Source organism: Conger conger, chromosome 13 (genome assembly GCF_963514075.1).
Source record: "Conger conger chromosome 13, fConCon1.1, whole genome shotgun sequence".
NCBI classification, from domain to species: Eukaryota; Metazoa; Chordata; class Actinopteri; order Anguilliformes; family Congridae; genus Conger; species Conger conger.
The window spans coordinates 19,659,738-19,676,183 of NC_083772.1; the positions used below are offsets into that span (position 1 = coordinate 19,659,738).

Genomic DNA, 16,446 nt, shown 5'->3' on the forward strand with positions numbered 1-16,446 from the left:
TCACATAATGTTCGCTTCAACATGATTTGAACATTACATTGCATTAGCTATTCAGTTGACGCTTTTTACCCAAAGCAATTTACAGTTGATTTGACTAAGCAGGGGCCAATGCCCCCAGCAGCCTTGCTCAAGGGCCCAATAGCTACATTGATCTTATTGTGGTTACACAGGGTTTGAACTACCAACTGTCCCAGTCAAGCACCTTAGCCACTAGGCTACAGGCCAACAAATGAACATTCCTCAAAGCAGCAAAGAATGCACAGAATGGATAAACTGTTTGAAATGTACAATGCAGACACTACAATTTTTACTCAGAAATGAACAATGCACTCAGATTCTGAGAAACATTTTTTCTCAAAAGCTGTGGAGGAAACGTTGAAGACATACTCCCATTACATAAAATATGATAATACCCTAACATTGAAAATTCACAACTGTGGTTAAAAAGATAAAAGCCTTTACACTACATAGTCACAAAAAACCCTCTAGTACTATCAGCAGTTTTGCTTTAAAAAAAAAGATTTCTCTCTGCATTTGTACTTTTGTAAATTTCCAAATCAAGACTTTTAGATTTTTTTAAATAAATTTGCTAACATTTCTAAAAAGCATTAACTTTGTCATTATGGGTTACTGAGTGTAGATTGATTGGCAAAAATTGCGCAATTTTATCTATTTCAAATAAAATCAATGAAGTGTACAGAAAGGGAAGGGGTCTGAATACTTTCTGTAGCCACTGTGTACCAGCACAAAAAGGAAAGAAAAAGTCCTTATCCCGGTGATAATTATTTTAATTATCCACTGCCCTCCCAGGGTATGGTCGTACCAAATCACAAATTTAAATATTTAAATTTGTCCTTCTTCCATGGCCCCAATCCGACCCTTTGGCTGTGCTTTGTGCCCGTCAGCCGAACAGATTTGTCAGTACGGAGGGCATCCATTAATCTCTGGAGGAGAGGAATTACACGTTCAGTGTTGCGTGTCATACGCAGCAGGAAATGCTTATCCTTTCAAGATGGAATCCAAGCAGACGAGGCTGGACAAATGACTCTGTGTTCTCCACGCAGATCTGTAAATAGACTACTCCTTTTCTCATCACAGCTCATGGAAACATAAATAAACCATACAAATATCGCGGTTGAGAAGCCTGCGTGTTACTGCGTTCCCTAACGATGGCACGGTTGCCCATGGTCATGTTTTAAAACCACACCTCTCTGATATCCCTTTACTACGGTAATGTATAATTAAAGCTTCATGTTCATACCTTAATTATTTTTTCTCCATTTGCATTCTTTGCTGGAGGGACTTTGCTGTGGTAAATCTACCACAAATTTACCACAGCTTTATCCCGCCTTTGGATTGGAACCTGCAACCTCCAGTGCAGCGTGAATCAGAGTAAAACTAGCAGCACAAGATGTTGCACCCAAACATTCCAGACAGTGATGGCAAACCTTTAACAAGATAAAGTGCAAATATAATTTGGTCTATGTTCTAAAACTTCTTGTGCTTGGGTTCAGTGTTTTTCTCCAGGTTTTCTCAGAAGCCACGAAGCAGGATGTCAGTAGGAAGATGAATGGGACAGGAACACACATGTTCCTTCAGCGTTTTAGTACAAATACAAATGTGCTATGTGAGTACTCGCATGGTACAGAACTCATTCTGAAGCTTATGCGCACACGCACACACAGAAAAGTGTAGTTGTCGTCTTGGTCTGAATCTTTTATCATGGCTCAAAGAAACCTCCTCCTCTTGAATCTACAGTACAATCTGCTTTACTGTAAAATGACTTCTTAACACCAATGCATATCACATCAGTGCTTGCACTGAATCATACAACAGTATTTCAGTAATTAATTCAGTGCATAAACAACCCTGTGACTGACAGGGAATATTTAATGTACCGTAAGGTGTAAAACTGAGAGATGAACTAATTGAAATGAACTCAGAAAACCAGAGCCCAGCCTCTCACCTTAAATATTCTCTGATACAGTATATAGCCTGTGTCAGCTCTTCATGTTTGGTGAAAGTTCACTCAAATTTGCATTCAGAAATTTGGCAGCCTCTAGCCTAGTGGTTAAGGTACACAACCGGAACCCAGAAGGTCGGTGGTTCAAGCCCCGTTTGGGGGTGCCCTGTCCCCTGCTTAGTCAAATCAACTGTAAGGATTGGCCAACACCCAGTGCTGATGCCAAGTCATCCAGTTCACAACCAACAGTAATCACAAATACATGCCTTTATAGACATACAGCATAAAGTGTGGTGTCATACTATACGAAGTTTGGTGTCAAAATAGGTGTAAATAGAGATTGTAGTATTAATAACCAGAAAATGAGTTAGGAAGCATATTTTTAGATGTAGAATAGTTATGGCGAGTAGACCAAAGTGTAATGCTCTTCAGAGAATGTGCTCAGCATTAAGAAGGACAGGGTTCAGCGTTTTTAATCTGCGGTCGAACATGACCGCTCACTCTGCCCTCCTGGCTGTAGGCTACTTCAAACGCAGCCAGATTTCACGCAAGCTCCTTACCTTAAAGGAGAGAGCAGACCTGGGGCTGTTTGTCAGATAAGTCAATATCGATATTACAGTCATCCACCCAGTCAATGAGTCAGAGGAACGCGTGAAATCAAAGCACTGTGTGCGTGGTCAGTGGTCACGGTGAAGGTTTTCTGTACCTCTGACAATTCGGAGAGAGGAGTCTTCAGGTGGAAGTGTAGTACAAATGCTTCAAGGGTCATTACACTCTAGATCACATTTTCTTTTAGCTGTAAACATGTTTGTATGCCTACTTTAGTAAAACATTTTAATAAATGCCATTCATTCAACATTAATGAAATAATATCATTTGGGTAAAGAATCTGCTGCTCTATACACTTTGAACACTCTGGCCCTGCCCCAGTCGTTTCTCAGGGTTCCTCTACATCATTTATAGATGTCAATTAAGATACGAGTCAGAAAACTGTTGACGTCCACAAATTTGTCAGTTAAATCTAACGGCTTGTTTTCAAAGCCAGCAAGCCAGCTGTTATGGATCAATACTAAACAGAGTACGGCACCTGATTAGTTAGGGAATATTTTATGCAAATATTTTATGGACACACCTACTCCACCCACCGCAGAACACATATTTATAGAATTGTGTAGAAGGAAGAGCTAGGCTGAAACAGTGAGTGAAATTAAACTTTAACCAGCTTTCATACATATACAGCTGAATAAATACATGAGTGAGAGCATCAGCTAAATGTCTCTGATTTCCATAGAAAATACAACTATAACACAGAAACTTCAATGTTCAGATACTTTTTGGTTTGAAATAGACTAAGCACTTGTTATCTCCTATCGAATGATCGTAAACAACAGCCCCAATTCTCCGGCAACGACTTCACCGAAGTTACCGGATAATCCCACGTCGCTATTCAGCTCTGAGTTCACACTTATTCCACACTGTCATTTTTAATCACCTTATGATATGAGCTGACAATTCATTAAGGATGTGCATTAATTAACAATAACAACGCTCGTTCACACCACACCGAAAATAAATAAATAGAATTAATTAATTAATCTACTGAGATGACACATTTCCTCAGCAAGAGTGTTCTCCCCCCCCCCTTTAACCATAATAATCAGACAACATGTCAACAGTTTTTGCTACAAGGTTATATCCACTTCACAATAAATCATCTGAGTAATGCAGAAGCATTGTCAGAGACAACGCTGTGTCAAAACACAGAAACAACATGGTAACGCTGCATATTCTGAAACGTAGCATTGTGGTTAGCCTGTGTGAAGCCTTGTGGGCCGTTAACATGCAGATAGTATCAACCATTGAAAACGTGTATGTAAAGTAATGCACTGCCTCCACACAGAAGCTGAATTATGAGTGGTACATGATTTCCGAGCTTTATCTGAGGGGGAGAGGTCCATGACACAAAACTAGCTACTGCCAAATTAGCAGCACTACAGAAAACATCACAAACTAGCATCAAGAATGGCCATATTCCACATTGGAGGTGAAAGGAAATAAATATGTCCTCAATACTTAAAACAATATTATTATTATTATTATAATTATTAATACTAAGGTGATTGTAAAAGATGGTGTGAGCATGGGAGACTCACCAGAGGACTAAAGCATGAAGTATCACAATTATAATAATAAAAATAAGACAAAAAAGTGGGACAGTAGGATTCAAAATTACAACTTTTACACCATACCAAATATTCATCATTACATTTACAGTGGGAGCAATTATTTGATCCCTTGTTGATTTTGTAGGTTTGCCCACTTACAAAGAATGGAACTGTGTAGAATGTTGTGCATTTTAACATTGAGTGACAGAATATCACAAAATAATCCACAATAACAACATCATATAAGTTTCATAAATTTATTATCGTATTTTTGCATGAAATAAGTATTTGATCCCCTACCAATCAGCAATAATTCTGGCTCCCACAGACCAGTTAATTTTCCATTAAGAAGCACTCCTAATCTCAACTCATGACCCAAAACACCTGTGTCAACTTGTTACATCGTTATGTAGCTGTATAAAAGACACCTGTCCACACAATCAATCAGATTCCAACGGTTCCACCATGGCCAAGACAAAGGAGCTGTCTAAGGACATCGGGGAAAGAATTGTAGACCTGCACAAGGCTGGGATGGGCTACAAGAAAAAAAGCAAGCAGCTTGGTGAGAAGTTAACAACTGTTGGAGCAATTATTAGAAAATGGAAGAAACACAAAGTCACCGCCAATCTCCCTCGGTCTGGGGCTCCACGCAAGATCTCGCCTCGTGGGATATCAATGATCATGAGAAAGGTCAGGGATCAGCCCAGTACTACACAGGAGGAGCTTGTTAATGACCTGAAGGCAGTTGGGACCACAGTCACGAAGAGAACCATCAGTAACACACTACACCGTGAAGGATTAAAATCCTGCTGCGCGCGCAAGGTTCCTCTGCTGAAGAAGGCACATGTACAGGCCCATCTGAAGTTTGCCAAAGAACACCTGGCTGATCCAGAGGAGGCTTGGGAGAAGGTGATGTGGTCAGATGAGACCAAAATAGAGCTATTTGGCATCAACTCGACTCGCCGTGTTTGGAGGAAGAGAAATGCTGAGTACAACCCCAAGAACACAGACCTAAATCCCATCAAAAATCTGTGGAGGGAGCTGAAGCTTCGAGTTGCCAAGCGACAGCCTCGGAACCTTAAGGATTTGGAGAGGATCTTCAAAGAGGAGTGGACCAAAATCCCTCCCAGGATCTGTGCAAACCTGGTGAAAAACTACAACAAACATCTGACCTCTGTGCTTGCCAACAAAGGTTTCTCCACCAAGTATTAAGTCCTATTGTTCTATGGATCAAATACTTATTTCATGTGAAAATATATTAAATTTATAAAATTTATATGATGTTGTTATTGTGGATTATTTTGTGATATTCTGTCTCTCAATGTTAAAATGTACCTATGATTAAAATTCTACAGTTCCATTTTTTTGTAAGTGGGCAAACCTATAAAATCAGCAAGGGATCAACTAATTATTGCTCCCACTGTAATGTTACGCTATTTCACCGACCTGAAGACAACCCGGTAGTAAAAACAGCAAACTACAAACAACACTTCCTCCCGTCTTAAAGCGAAAGCTTCAGATTGAGGAATTAGAGGTAACATCCCAGCACAGAGGAGCAGGTCGGCTTGGCCAACGCTGCGATTAAACCCCGTGAATCACCGCCTCGACGTGAGGACGTAAACGCGAGTCTGTTCTGACAGTAATACGGCGGATCGGAGTGAAACGTTAAAATTAATTCTGTGGAAGGCGGTGCGGGTGAAACATGTCCGTGCGATAACTCCCCTCACGAAGTAAAACGGCAATAAAGGAAGACAAGTCTACTGCTCTCGTTATCTCCATTATTAAAGCCTAAAAGTCCCAGTTAACTAATCTCACAAATGAGAACGCACTCTAATGGCCTGATGTCAGTCCCAATCCCCATGGCAACGCTGATGAGGACTGTTATGAGGCACCGTTAATGTATGTTTATGGCTTATTATGTTATCATTTATACACTCCCCAGTGTGCGTCTTGATATTGCACATAAACGCTGATTATATGACCGTACTTCCCATCACAAGCGCATACCTCACACAGAATGCACAGAGGGATACCGCTGCTCCTCTGGCTGTTATTGTTAAAATATTTCAGTTATACTGTATATACAGAAACGTATAGGATTTTTTATTTCTCTGAATTAAATGTATATGTGTTGTAGGAGCAAGACAGACAAAGGGAAGGGGAGAGAGGGAGAGGAAGAGAAACGAGACAGAGAGAGGAAGAGAAATGGAGAAGGGAGAGAGAGAGAAGGAGAGCTAGAGATAGGGAGAGAAAGGGGGAAAGAGTGGGAGAGGGAGAGCAAGAGAGAGAAAGAGAAGGAGAGAGGGGAACAGAGAGAGCAAGAGAGAAAGACAAGGAGAGAGGGGGACAGAGAGAGAGGAATAGAAGGGCAAATAAAAAAGGGGAGAGAGAGAGAAGGAAAGCGACAGAGAGGGAGAGATAGGAGGGAGAGATAACAGGGGGGAGTGAGAGAGAGAGAGAGAGGGAGAGGGAGATTGGAGTGGCCCTGCTTCTTTGGGGGTCCACAGCGACACATTAAACACGGTGATCGACCCCCCCCCGCCAGTCTTTGCAGGGAGTGTTGATCACCACGTGTTAAAGAGCCCCTGCACACATTAAACATCTCACTGCGTCAGGCAGGAGGAGATGGAGGGTAATACACTCCCGTTCGGACATATGCTTGTGGCACCCGAATGTGTGCCCGTGTGTGTGTGTGTGAGTCTGTCTGTGTGTGTGTATGTGCCCATGTCAGTGTGTGTGTGTGTGTGTGTGTGTGTGTGTGTGTGTGTGTGTGTGTATGTGCGTATGTGCGTGTCCGTGTTTGTGTGTGTGTGTGTGTGTGTGCACGTCTGTGTGCTTGTGTATGCATCTGTGTGTGTGTGTGTCTTTGGCTGTGTGTGTAGAACGTGTGTGTGGTGTCTGTGCGTGTGTGTCTGTGGGGAGGGATGTGTAGGTGTGTGTGTGTGTGTGTGTGTGTGTGTCTGTGGGGAGGGGTGTGTAAGTGTGTGTGTAAGTGTGTTTGTGTGTGTCTGTGGGGAGGGGTGTGTAAGTGTGCTTGTGTGTGTCTGTGGGGAGGTGTGTGTAAGTGTGTGTGTGCGTGTGTGTGTCTGTGTGTGTGTCTGAGGGAGGGGTGTGGGGGATGTTTAGTCTGGAAATCGATGTCCCTGAGGAGAACACCGATGTGGATTAACTGAGCTCCATCCTTAAAGAAAACACCAAACTGCAACAGAACCCGACAGACGATAAGTCTGTGATATTCAGCACCTCCAGTGAAACTCCAGATCTTGAGATAAAAATAAAGGCCATTGTGATTTTGAAAATACTGACAACGTTCACCTCAGTGAACAGGTTGCGCTCGCAAACGCACAAACGCACACACCTGCACAGCGATGCACTAACTGTAATATAAAAATACACTTGTCAGGCTGTTACCTGGGAAAAGTAATAAATAGAACTGTCAATTATAGCAGTTTCAGGTGCCAGTGTAATGGCATTAGAACACATAAGCCAATATCATCCACGGCTGGTTGTGCTTTACCACGGCGTATTAAAAACGGAACACCAGGAAGGTTTGGCCCCAGAATGCACGACAGGACGTGGAAATCTAAACGCCGTGGGGATGTATAGAGATTTAAGCAGAGGGAGAGCAGGCAGCTCCATGGCTGTTAATTAACTTGTGTTACACAAAGTGTGTGTGATTAGGCAGGGAGTATTTGCATAAAGACAGCATGGGTTCTTCGGAGGGAAATGGCCGGTTTGATATGCAGAGACAGCTGGTAGCACAAACTGACGTGTAGCCAAGTGGCTACAGTAACGTTGCAGCCACAGTATTCGAATGCTGTATTTTTTAAATAAAAGTCTGTGTTTCCCCTTAATGTTGTACTACATTTAACCTGGGCAGCCCTTCTGGGGACCAAGTACAAGACCGAACATTTCATTTCATTAAGTCTGCTGGGTTGCACAACTTTCCCCATTCTACAGAACCATTCCAGAGAACCACTTTAACAATCAAACACAGTACACTACACTGCGACATCCAGACAGACAGAAAATCTATTTGCTGGAGTTTTAAAATGCTATTTTTTTTAAAAAGGACAATGATTTTGGTTGAAATGAACATTTGCAGCTTGCATTGGGCAGAGTCCACGAGCTAAACATGTTTTGAGCTCAACTGTAAAGGGCTGGGTTTGGTGGACCATAAACAAATCCACAATGCTGCTGTCCCTTTAAAAAAGGAAAAAATAAAAATGAAGAAAACCTGTATTCAGAGTGCCCCAAATCCTGTATTCCTGAAGTCAAGAGACATTTACATCTGACATTTACAACAACAACAAAAAAAACATCTTGGAGATCTAATTTCTCTGGCTACTTTTTTTCAATAGTTTCCCCAGTTTAATCATGTCTGCCTCTGACATGCTTTATAGTGACAGATTACTGGGACACCGTGACCTTCCTCACAGCCACAGAGTCTTATTGGGCCCTTGGGGTCAATTTAGACACTCCCGCCCACAGGAAGAGTGAACCAGTAAAGCAAAGCTTTTTTTCTCCTTGCTGTTTTCAGTGGGCTCGGTGTGACTGGTGGGATATCGCACTGGCTACCTCAGCCAGAGTCACCCTGAGATTGTGTTTACACTAGCACTGATTCAACTACGAACAGCTTTCCTGTGAGGTCATGCCCTTATGTTCCGCCATTTTGAGAACCGGATGGGTGGAAGACCATTGATTGACAGTGGACCATTGCCGCTTAACCTTAATAAACAACAAAAAGGGAGCGACAAGCTAGCAGTGGTAATCAATACAGACAAAATGCCCCCTAGGAACTGGCAAAAAAATAAATAAATACTAATACCAAGTAGAATCCTAACTAATAATTTAATCTCAGTCAGGTTAAATTACTCTGGAGATTTTAAGCCAGCTTTCACAAGGACGGTGTGATTCACGAGTGCCGCGGTGTCATGTTGTGTTAGCTGTGGGCATGTAGATGCCAAGTGTCAGGCAGTTGACCTCTGACCCCGCTGGAAGGGATCTAGAGACAGGCGTACCTGTGAGAATTCAACTAAAACACAAGGAGACATTTCCAAAGGCACCATACTGACACAGTGTGGGCCAGGTTCACGCAAAGCAACCGGTCGAAACACAGCACAATAATATTTTACGACACGTGCATAATTAAAATCAAAAGACTTAAGATATCCTCTCTGTTCATATTCAACACTGCAAACTGTGCAGTCATCCAAAGAAAAACAATTTCTGACCAACGATCCACCATCCATTCCCATCCTACCAGTGCTGTAGTTCAAGGATGACACAGCTAAAAGCTATAATGATATCTATCATGTTATCAATGACAATATCCTGTTCATTTTCTTGCTTGAAATGCACCAAAGCACTGTTATTTTTTGGTTATACTTCTCATTTCTTTTCTTTTTAAATAGCCTTTTAAAAATTTTTGTAAGCAAACTGTCAAAGGAAATAACACAAACTAGCACTGACACATAACTAATTTACATTCTTGCAGTGTAAATAATAATTATGTACAGTATCCTGACAGACTGTGGCATCTCTGGCACCACATCCACGCGTTTGCCGAAATTACAAATGCAATTTGCAATTTTTCCCAGATGCTAAATTCTGGGAAATTCTGAGATTAACTGACATTTAAATGACATAGATGTACTTCTAAACATAAAACCTGAATATGCATGACACAGATTTTTCCATGCATTTTATGCATAAAACTCAAATGTTTTATGTTCTGTGCATGCATCAGAAAAAATACGCAAAAATAACTCTACCAGATACTGCTTGCAAAATAAAAATCAACTTGGCTGTGTTTAAAATATGCCAGAATTAAGAACCAAGCAGCATCCATTTTGTGAACAAGTGTGACACCTCTGTCAAAGAATGTAAGCAGGAGAGGACCAAAAAATGCATTCATGCGTCAAATCGGTTTTAAAAAAACGGGAGAAACTGGAAGAACATTCATTCCAATATCTTGGCTTACATTAAATGAACAGCGTGCCTTGTGCTTTGTCACAAATTGATCCTAATAAACTGCATGCACATACTGTAGATCAGGGATCATCAACTCTGGCCCTCAAATCCAAATCCGGTCCTGGTTTTGTTTTCAGCTGGTTAATTAGTGCGACTGATTGGCCAGGCTGTCTTCACACCGACTCCCAGGTAAAGAGAGGGTGGAAAACCAGCAGTACTCATTACATTATCCTACAGTTACTTAGCTCATACTTTTATCCAAAGCGACTTACAGTTGATCAGACTAAGCAGCAATGTGGGGTTAAGGGCCTTGCTGAAAGTTCAAATATTGCATCACTCACATATAAATCACATCACTCGCTTCAACATGAATTGAACATTACATTACAGTTATTTATCTGACGCTTTTTATCCAAAGTCACTTACAGTTGATTTGACTAAGCAGGAGCCAATGCCCCCCAGGAGCCTTGCTCAAGGGGCCAACAGCTGGACTGATCATATTCTGGCTACACTGGGGCTTGCACCACCATGTTGATGATCCCTGCAGTAGATGCACACAGGGAAGAGCAGAAGAAGACAGGAGAGAAAGGGGAGCGTGTCTGACCGTTCTCGGTGTTCTCGTGCTCGGTGTCGGTCAGCGTCAGGTTGGAGTTGGCCCGGCTGGACAGGCAGGAGCTGCGGCCCGATTTCAGGTTCCGGCCCCAGAGGCGGACGGCGTGCTCGGGGGACATGATGCCCTCAGTCTCCGTGTCCGCATCCGAGCCAGCGCTGGTCGAGTATCCGCGGAACGCCATGGGATGGGAGGTCATGGGCTCTCCGAAGCCCAGCTCCCGCAGAGAGAAGTCTGCCCCTGGACAAACGCACACAAATAACGGGTAAGCGCCATTTTCACTCCTCAGTGTAGGCCAGGTCAGCATCAAATACCAATGTGCCCAAATACCAATAAAAGAAGTACAAACAATTGTTTATGAAGTAGGGATGGCACAAACTCCGTAAATTACGGGAAAAGGTTACATGGTGCAAAAAATGTTTACACGTTTAAATGTTTAAAGTTGCCAATGCAATACCCAAGCTATAGCCAAGATGAAGAGATTGACGTTTACTAGTAGAGTAAGAGTAAGATGTGGTCAGGTTTCACCTGATAGTGCTGCTACAGGGGTGATCACTCAAAGTCACGGTCAAGTGATTAGTCTGCCTCTTACATGATTTTGCATCATACAGTGCTACTAAAGACCGCTACTGTAGCTCAGTGTCACAAAGATTAACGAAACTCACCGTGTTCAGAACAGAACACAGGGAAGTGGCAGCTTCCAGAAGAAGTTTAGATCTGTACAATCGTAATTCTTCTTCTGAGGAATGTGGTTTATGATCATTTTTTGTTTTCTTATTGACTATCTCAGACACTAAAAGACTTTGATTGATGTGAATTTGAACAATAATTATACAGGAAACTACAAAGAAATGCACGTCTTGTGTTTGGAAGACTCACAATGTCTCACATCGTGTTAGCTCACAATGGTCCAAACAACGCCGTATAAACCTGCCCGGTTCATTTTCTATGGTTAGCAAGAGCTTCCCCACTACAATGTTACAGTGGAGCACTATTACCATGTCACTGTAAGGAATTACACTTTACCAAAGCTGATCTGGAAGTAATGTTTTTGTTATTCGTCATGAAAGTTGCACTGTTCGGGACATGGTGAGCTAACTTGGTGTTCGGAACACGGTGACTTTACCTTCATTTCTGAAATCTGCTCAAAGTCAGACCAAAATGCCACCTTTTTCCTCTTTTCTTTGCCAACCACTTTGAAGAATATCAGTTTGATGTTTGCCTACGTGTGCAAGCAGACACCTACTTTATCACCTGAGCTGATCGAGAAACATATTTCCCACATTGATATTACAGCCTCACTCAATTGCCAAAACTGACAATTGAGCACAAATACAAATGACAAAAGAACAGCACAAATATCTCGAACAAATGTGTTTATTCTTTTAGATTTTCCAAAAGGTTTTGCATTTTTGTTAACATTTAGCAATTAAACATTCATTGTAAAAAGGGTTTCACTGAAGAAATATCCCAATATTCAAGGTTCTGGTGTTTCACTCCTGAAAAAATAATTGGTTTATAATAATGAGTTATTTAGCTGATTTCATCCAAAGTGAAATACAGTTGATTAGACTACTCAGGGGAAATTCCCTCCATAGAGCAATGCAGGGTTAAGGGCCTTGCTCAAGAGCCCAACAGCTGTGTGGATAATATCGTGGCTGCAACGGGGCTTGAACCACCAACCTTCCGAGTCCCAGTCATGTACTTTAGCCACTACGCTACAGGCTGCCCCAGTCTGTATATAAAAAAAATAGATTTAAAATTGTGACAATAATTAATTTGTCATGAAAGTAATTCACAAAAAATGTCACATTGATGTGTGAATATGACATGACAGCCTCCAAATCATCAACAGCCTCTCTCACGCAGCACACATCTATTTTTAGTAGGCCAAAGTAGCATTTGCAAGTGTACTGTTGCCTCCGAGATAGCAGACACTATAGTGTGGGAGACACGCACAGTCTACTAAAGCCTGATAATTCCTGGGAAGGAGACGGAGCGTGGTGGGTGTTTATTCACTAGCTCCTGCTCAGATGTGCGGGGTGAAGTAAAGCCGGGGAACGCTCGGAGACGGCCGGAGGCGCTTCGGCTGCTGTAAAACAGGCTTTAGGCACCAAAAATATACTTGTGTTATCGAAAGGACATATCAGCTTACCACGGTGTAGAGAAAATGATAAAATGTCCCAGCTCGAGTCCTCACCCGCCACACGGGCAGAGCATAGCAGCACAGAGGATAGCAGCACAGGGCTCATCTCCAGGCCTATCCTTTCACGACCGTTGCACCTCATCCGTCTGGGTTACAGGCAGATTCTAGTGCTCAGTACTCCCTGCGACTGAACTCTGTTTTTAATTTACGGCTAGGACCATATCAGCGCTTCCATCCGGCCAATCTGGAGGTCATTGATGGTCCTCAACTGATCTTACCTGTGAGCCCCTCCACCTGAGTGTGAAGGAGGAGTGTTGTATTTTTTCCAGTAAAAACGAGATCACATTTCATCTGTAAAGGATAGTGCCATCTCGGACAACGCAAGCTCTATTCAAAACAACGTCTGTCCTTTGAATTGCAGCTTTGACTTAAAATTAAAAGGAATACCGTTTCTCCACAAATTTTGTAAAGTTGGTTGAGTGATGGCTGAACATACAAAAAAATGTCTGTCTTGGTAAATGGCAAATGGTAAATGGCAGGCATTTATATAGCGCCTTTATCCAAAGCGCTGTACAATTGATGCTTCTCCATTCACCCATGCATACACACACTCACACACTGACCGTGATTGGCTGCCATGCAAGGCCCCGACCAGCTCGTCAGGAGCATTTGGGGGTTAGGTGTCTTGCTCAGGGACACTTCGACACACGACTGCTCTTACTGCCTGAGCCATGTCTTAAAAATGGTTAGTCAATGCTCAGGCTAAATGCTTTCCTACCAAGTAACTAACTGAACAATTAGTGCCACTGTTTGGTCTTCACACCTGACTCCCAGGTAAAACCAGCAGTTCTGGTTATGAGTAACAGTGATCTGGGTATTTATGGTATGTGGTGTGCATCTATGGCATAGCACACAAATGATATTCCAGATGGATACTGAGAAAGGAACTGCAAAAACAGGCCTCAACAGTGACCATCCTCAACCCCTGCACAGTTCACAGAGAAGAAACTCATAATGACAACTACCATTTCTCTGGGCAGGTCAATATATACAGCCACCCTATCAAGACCCTAATTGAGCCAAAATGGCAGCATTAGTGTTTGTTTATTGCCAATTACATTACAGATTAACCTGGCCCGTGCTGACTCAGGATGCAGAGCCTGCCAGGAAAAGCCTTTTGAGCCGCCTCCCTGGGGGTTTCCCATCCCCCCCCCCATCGAGATGACGACCATCCAGCAGCGAACGCCCGTTTCTCTGGCTTCTTCTGGTGTTGCTTCCCCGCCGAGCTCATCTGCGTCTGCCGCGACCTGATCGCACCGACCTCCATAAAAACCGCTGTCTTAATGAGATCGGAGAGCCGGCCCGCGCTGACAGACTCAGACACAAACGTTCGCAAACGAGAGGAGAATCTCACACAGAGCTGCTTTTGCACTTCAGTCAAAGGGTTTCTCAGAAGGTTTTAGCTGGCTTAAAACCCAAGACTGCCTCGGCTTAAACAAAGGCTTGACTCTCATTACTATGTTAGAGACAGTAATGCTGAAGTTCCTCTGATGGCTATGAAAATTTTGGTAACACTTTACTTGAACTCTTCCGCATAAGGACAGCATTATGGTTTTTCATAAGCATAACAGCTGTCACAATGGCATAAGAGATGATATCAGCTAATGTCAAATTACATAAATCACTTATCGGTAAACGTGATGACAGATGTTACCGTCATAACATTTACAGATCGAAGTATGGGTAAGTTAATGTGTTCAATAAATGTGTTACCAAAAATGAGCAACACCGCACAGACCTGGGTCAAATACGTCAAATACTTTACTCTTTACTGAGCTTGTCTGGCGTATTGAAATCTATAAAATGCTCTCCAAAAGTGCAAACCCCACATTCCGGTCCTCTTGGTCGGCTCAATTACACCAGACAAGATCAAATCAAGCACAGAAAAGTATTTGAATCCAAAACGATTCCAGCGATTTAGTTTATTAGACAAAGCAGGGAACAATCCACCCTCAAGCAATGTGGGGTTAAGGGCCTCGCTCAAGGGCCCAACAGCTGCACTGATCTTATTGTGGCTACATCAGGGCTTGAACCACCAACCTTCCGGGTCCCAGTCATGTACCTTATCTACTAGTCTACAGGCTGCCCTGGCTGCACTTGACCCAGGTCTGATGCCTGATACACACATTAATACTGCGTTTCATTTCCGCGAACGCTCACACCACGGATCCACGCTCCGGCTATAAGAACAGCGGCAGCACCGGGATCGGTGGGAGCCGGTCGCAGGTCCTCACCTGGCCTGCAGAACTCGTCCGACTCCTGGTGCACCAGGTCCTTGACGCGGGTGCCGTAGGCCAGCCGGGAGTCCTGGTCGAAGGCCTTCAGCGTCTCGCTGGAGCTGTAGGACTTGGGGTTGAGCTTGCAGTCGTCGCTGTCGGCCGAGGAGCTGGTGTAGCGGCGCTCTGCGTCGCGCCGGGCAGTGAGCGAGCGGTAGGGTTTGCGTTCCTTCACGTCCATCGCTGCCTCTGCAACGCCGCGGGTCCACCGGGGGAGGAGTTCAGGTCTAGTGATCCTGCCGAGGGAAGACATTTACACATTTCACATTTCAGCCATTTAGCAGACGCGTGTAATCGACTTACACGTGCATAAATTAAATCATAAAACATAAGTAGCAAAACACACATGAAGAGTAAGTCTAACCAAAAAACAATAGTTATCATTTGGAATTTTAATTATAATTTTTTTTTATAATATAGGGTGTACAAGAGGGATATCGGAAGCGGGGGGGTGGGGGATAAAATCAGGAGGGAGGACTACGATATAATCTGAAAAGCTGTGTTTTTAGTCTGCGTCGAAATATAAATGGCAAAGAAGCATTCGGTGAGTATAACGCACGTTACAACTGGGCCCGGTTTCAGGGAGCAGGATTAGTGTGTAAGACCCGGATCCCTCCCGTATCAGGAACATGGACTGCAGTAAAAAGAGCTGTTCTGGGATTTTACTTTTACTTACATGCAGTGATCCAGCTAACTCCGTAATCCTGCTTCGTAAAATACCTCCGGCAGAATTCAAGAGCTTGTCATTTTACATTTTTATTTGAATGTTTATGTAGTGTTTTTGAAGGTGATATGCAGTACTGATGAATGAGTTATGTAGCACATATGATAGATCATTCATAGACATTTCATACCGATAACTAGAACTGGTCATTGTGTGAAAATCTGCTGTACTGTATCATTAGTGCTGTGTGGTCAATGCTGTTAGCATGGTTTGTGGTGATATGTCCTGTAAATATCCAGAGATGATGAGCACTCAACAGCATTTGGTTTAAATATAGAACATCAAATTAGGGGGTTTACACAAGTATGTTTTTAGGTCACACATTTAAAGGGACTGAGAAGTGCAGCCACACAAAGCACAAATAACCTACAAAATAAACCAGCTCTTCTGAGGAATAACAGTTTATGAGCAAATAATGAATATTTGGGATATGGCAAATCTTTTCCTCTTTTATATTGGGCCCAGTCCTGCACAGCAATATCACCTTTGGACAGTTTCCATAGCTATGCTGCCGTATTAATATTGATCT

The 16,446-nt window shown here is 42.8% G+C and overlaps 1 protein-coding gene across 1 annotated transcript in view; it reads right to left on the reverse strand.

Moving 5' to 3' along the window:
- Window positions 1–16,446, reverse strand: part of tenm4 (teneurin transmembrane protein 4) — a 233,562-nt gene that overhangs the window by 153,098 nt on the left and 64,018 nt on the right. The window contains exons 2-3 of the mRNA XM_061216776.1: window positions 15,152–15,429; window positions 10,706–10,951 (exon numbers count right to left, since the gene is read on the reverse strand). Of these exons, the coding sequence (XP_061072760.1) occupies window positions 10,706–10,951; window positions 15,152–15,374 (469 nt within the window). The 5' untranslated portion in view covers window positions 15,375–15,429. The remainder of the gene's footprint in view (window positions 1–10,705; window positions 10,952–15,151; window positions 15,430–16,446) is intronic.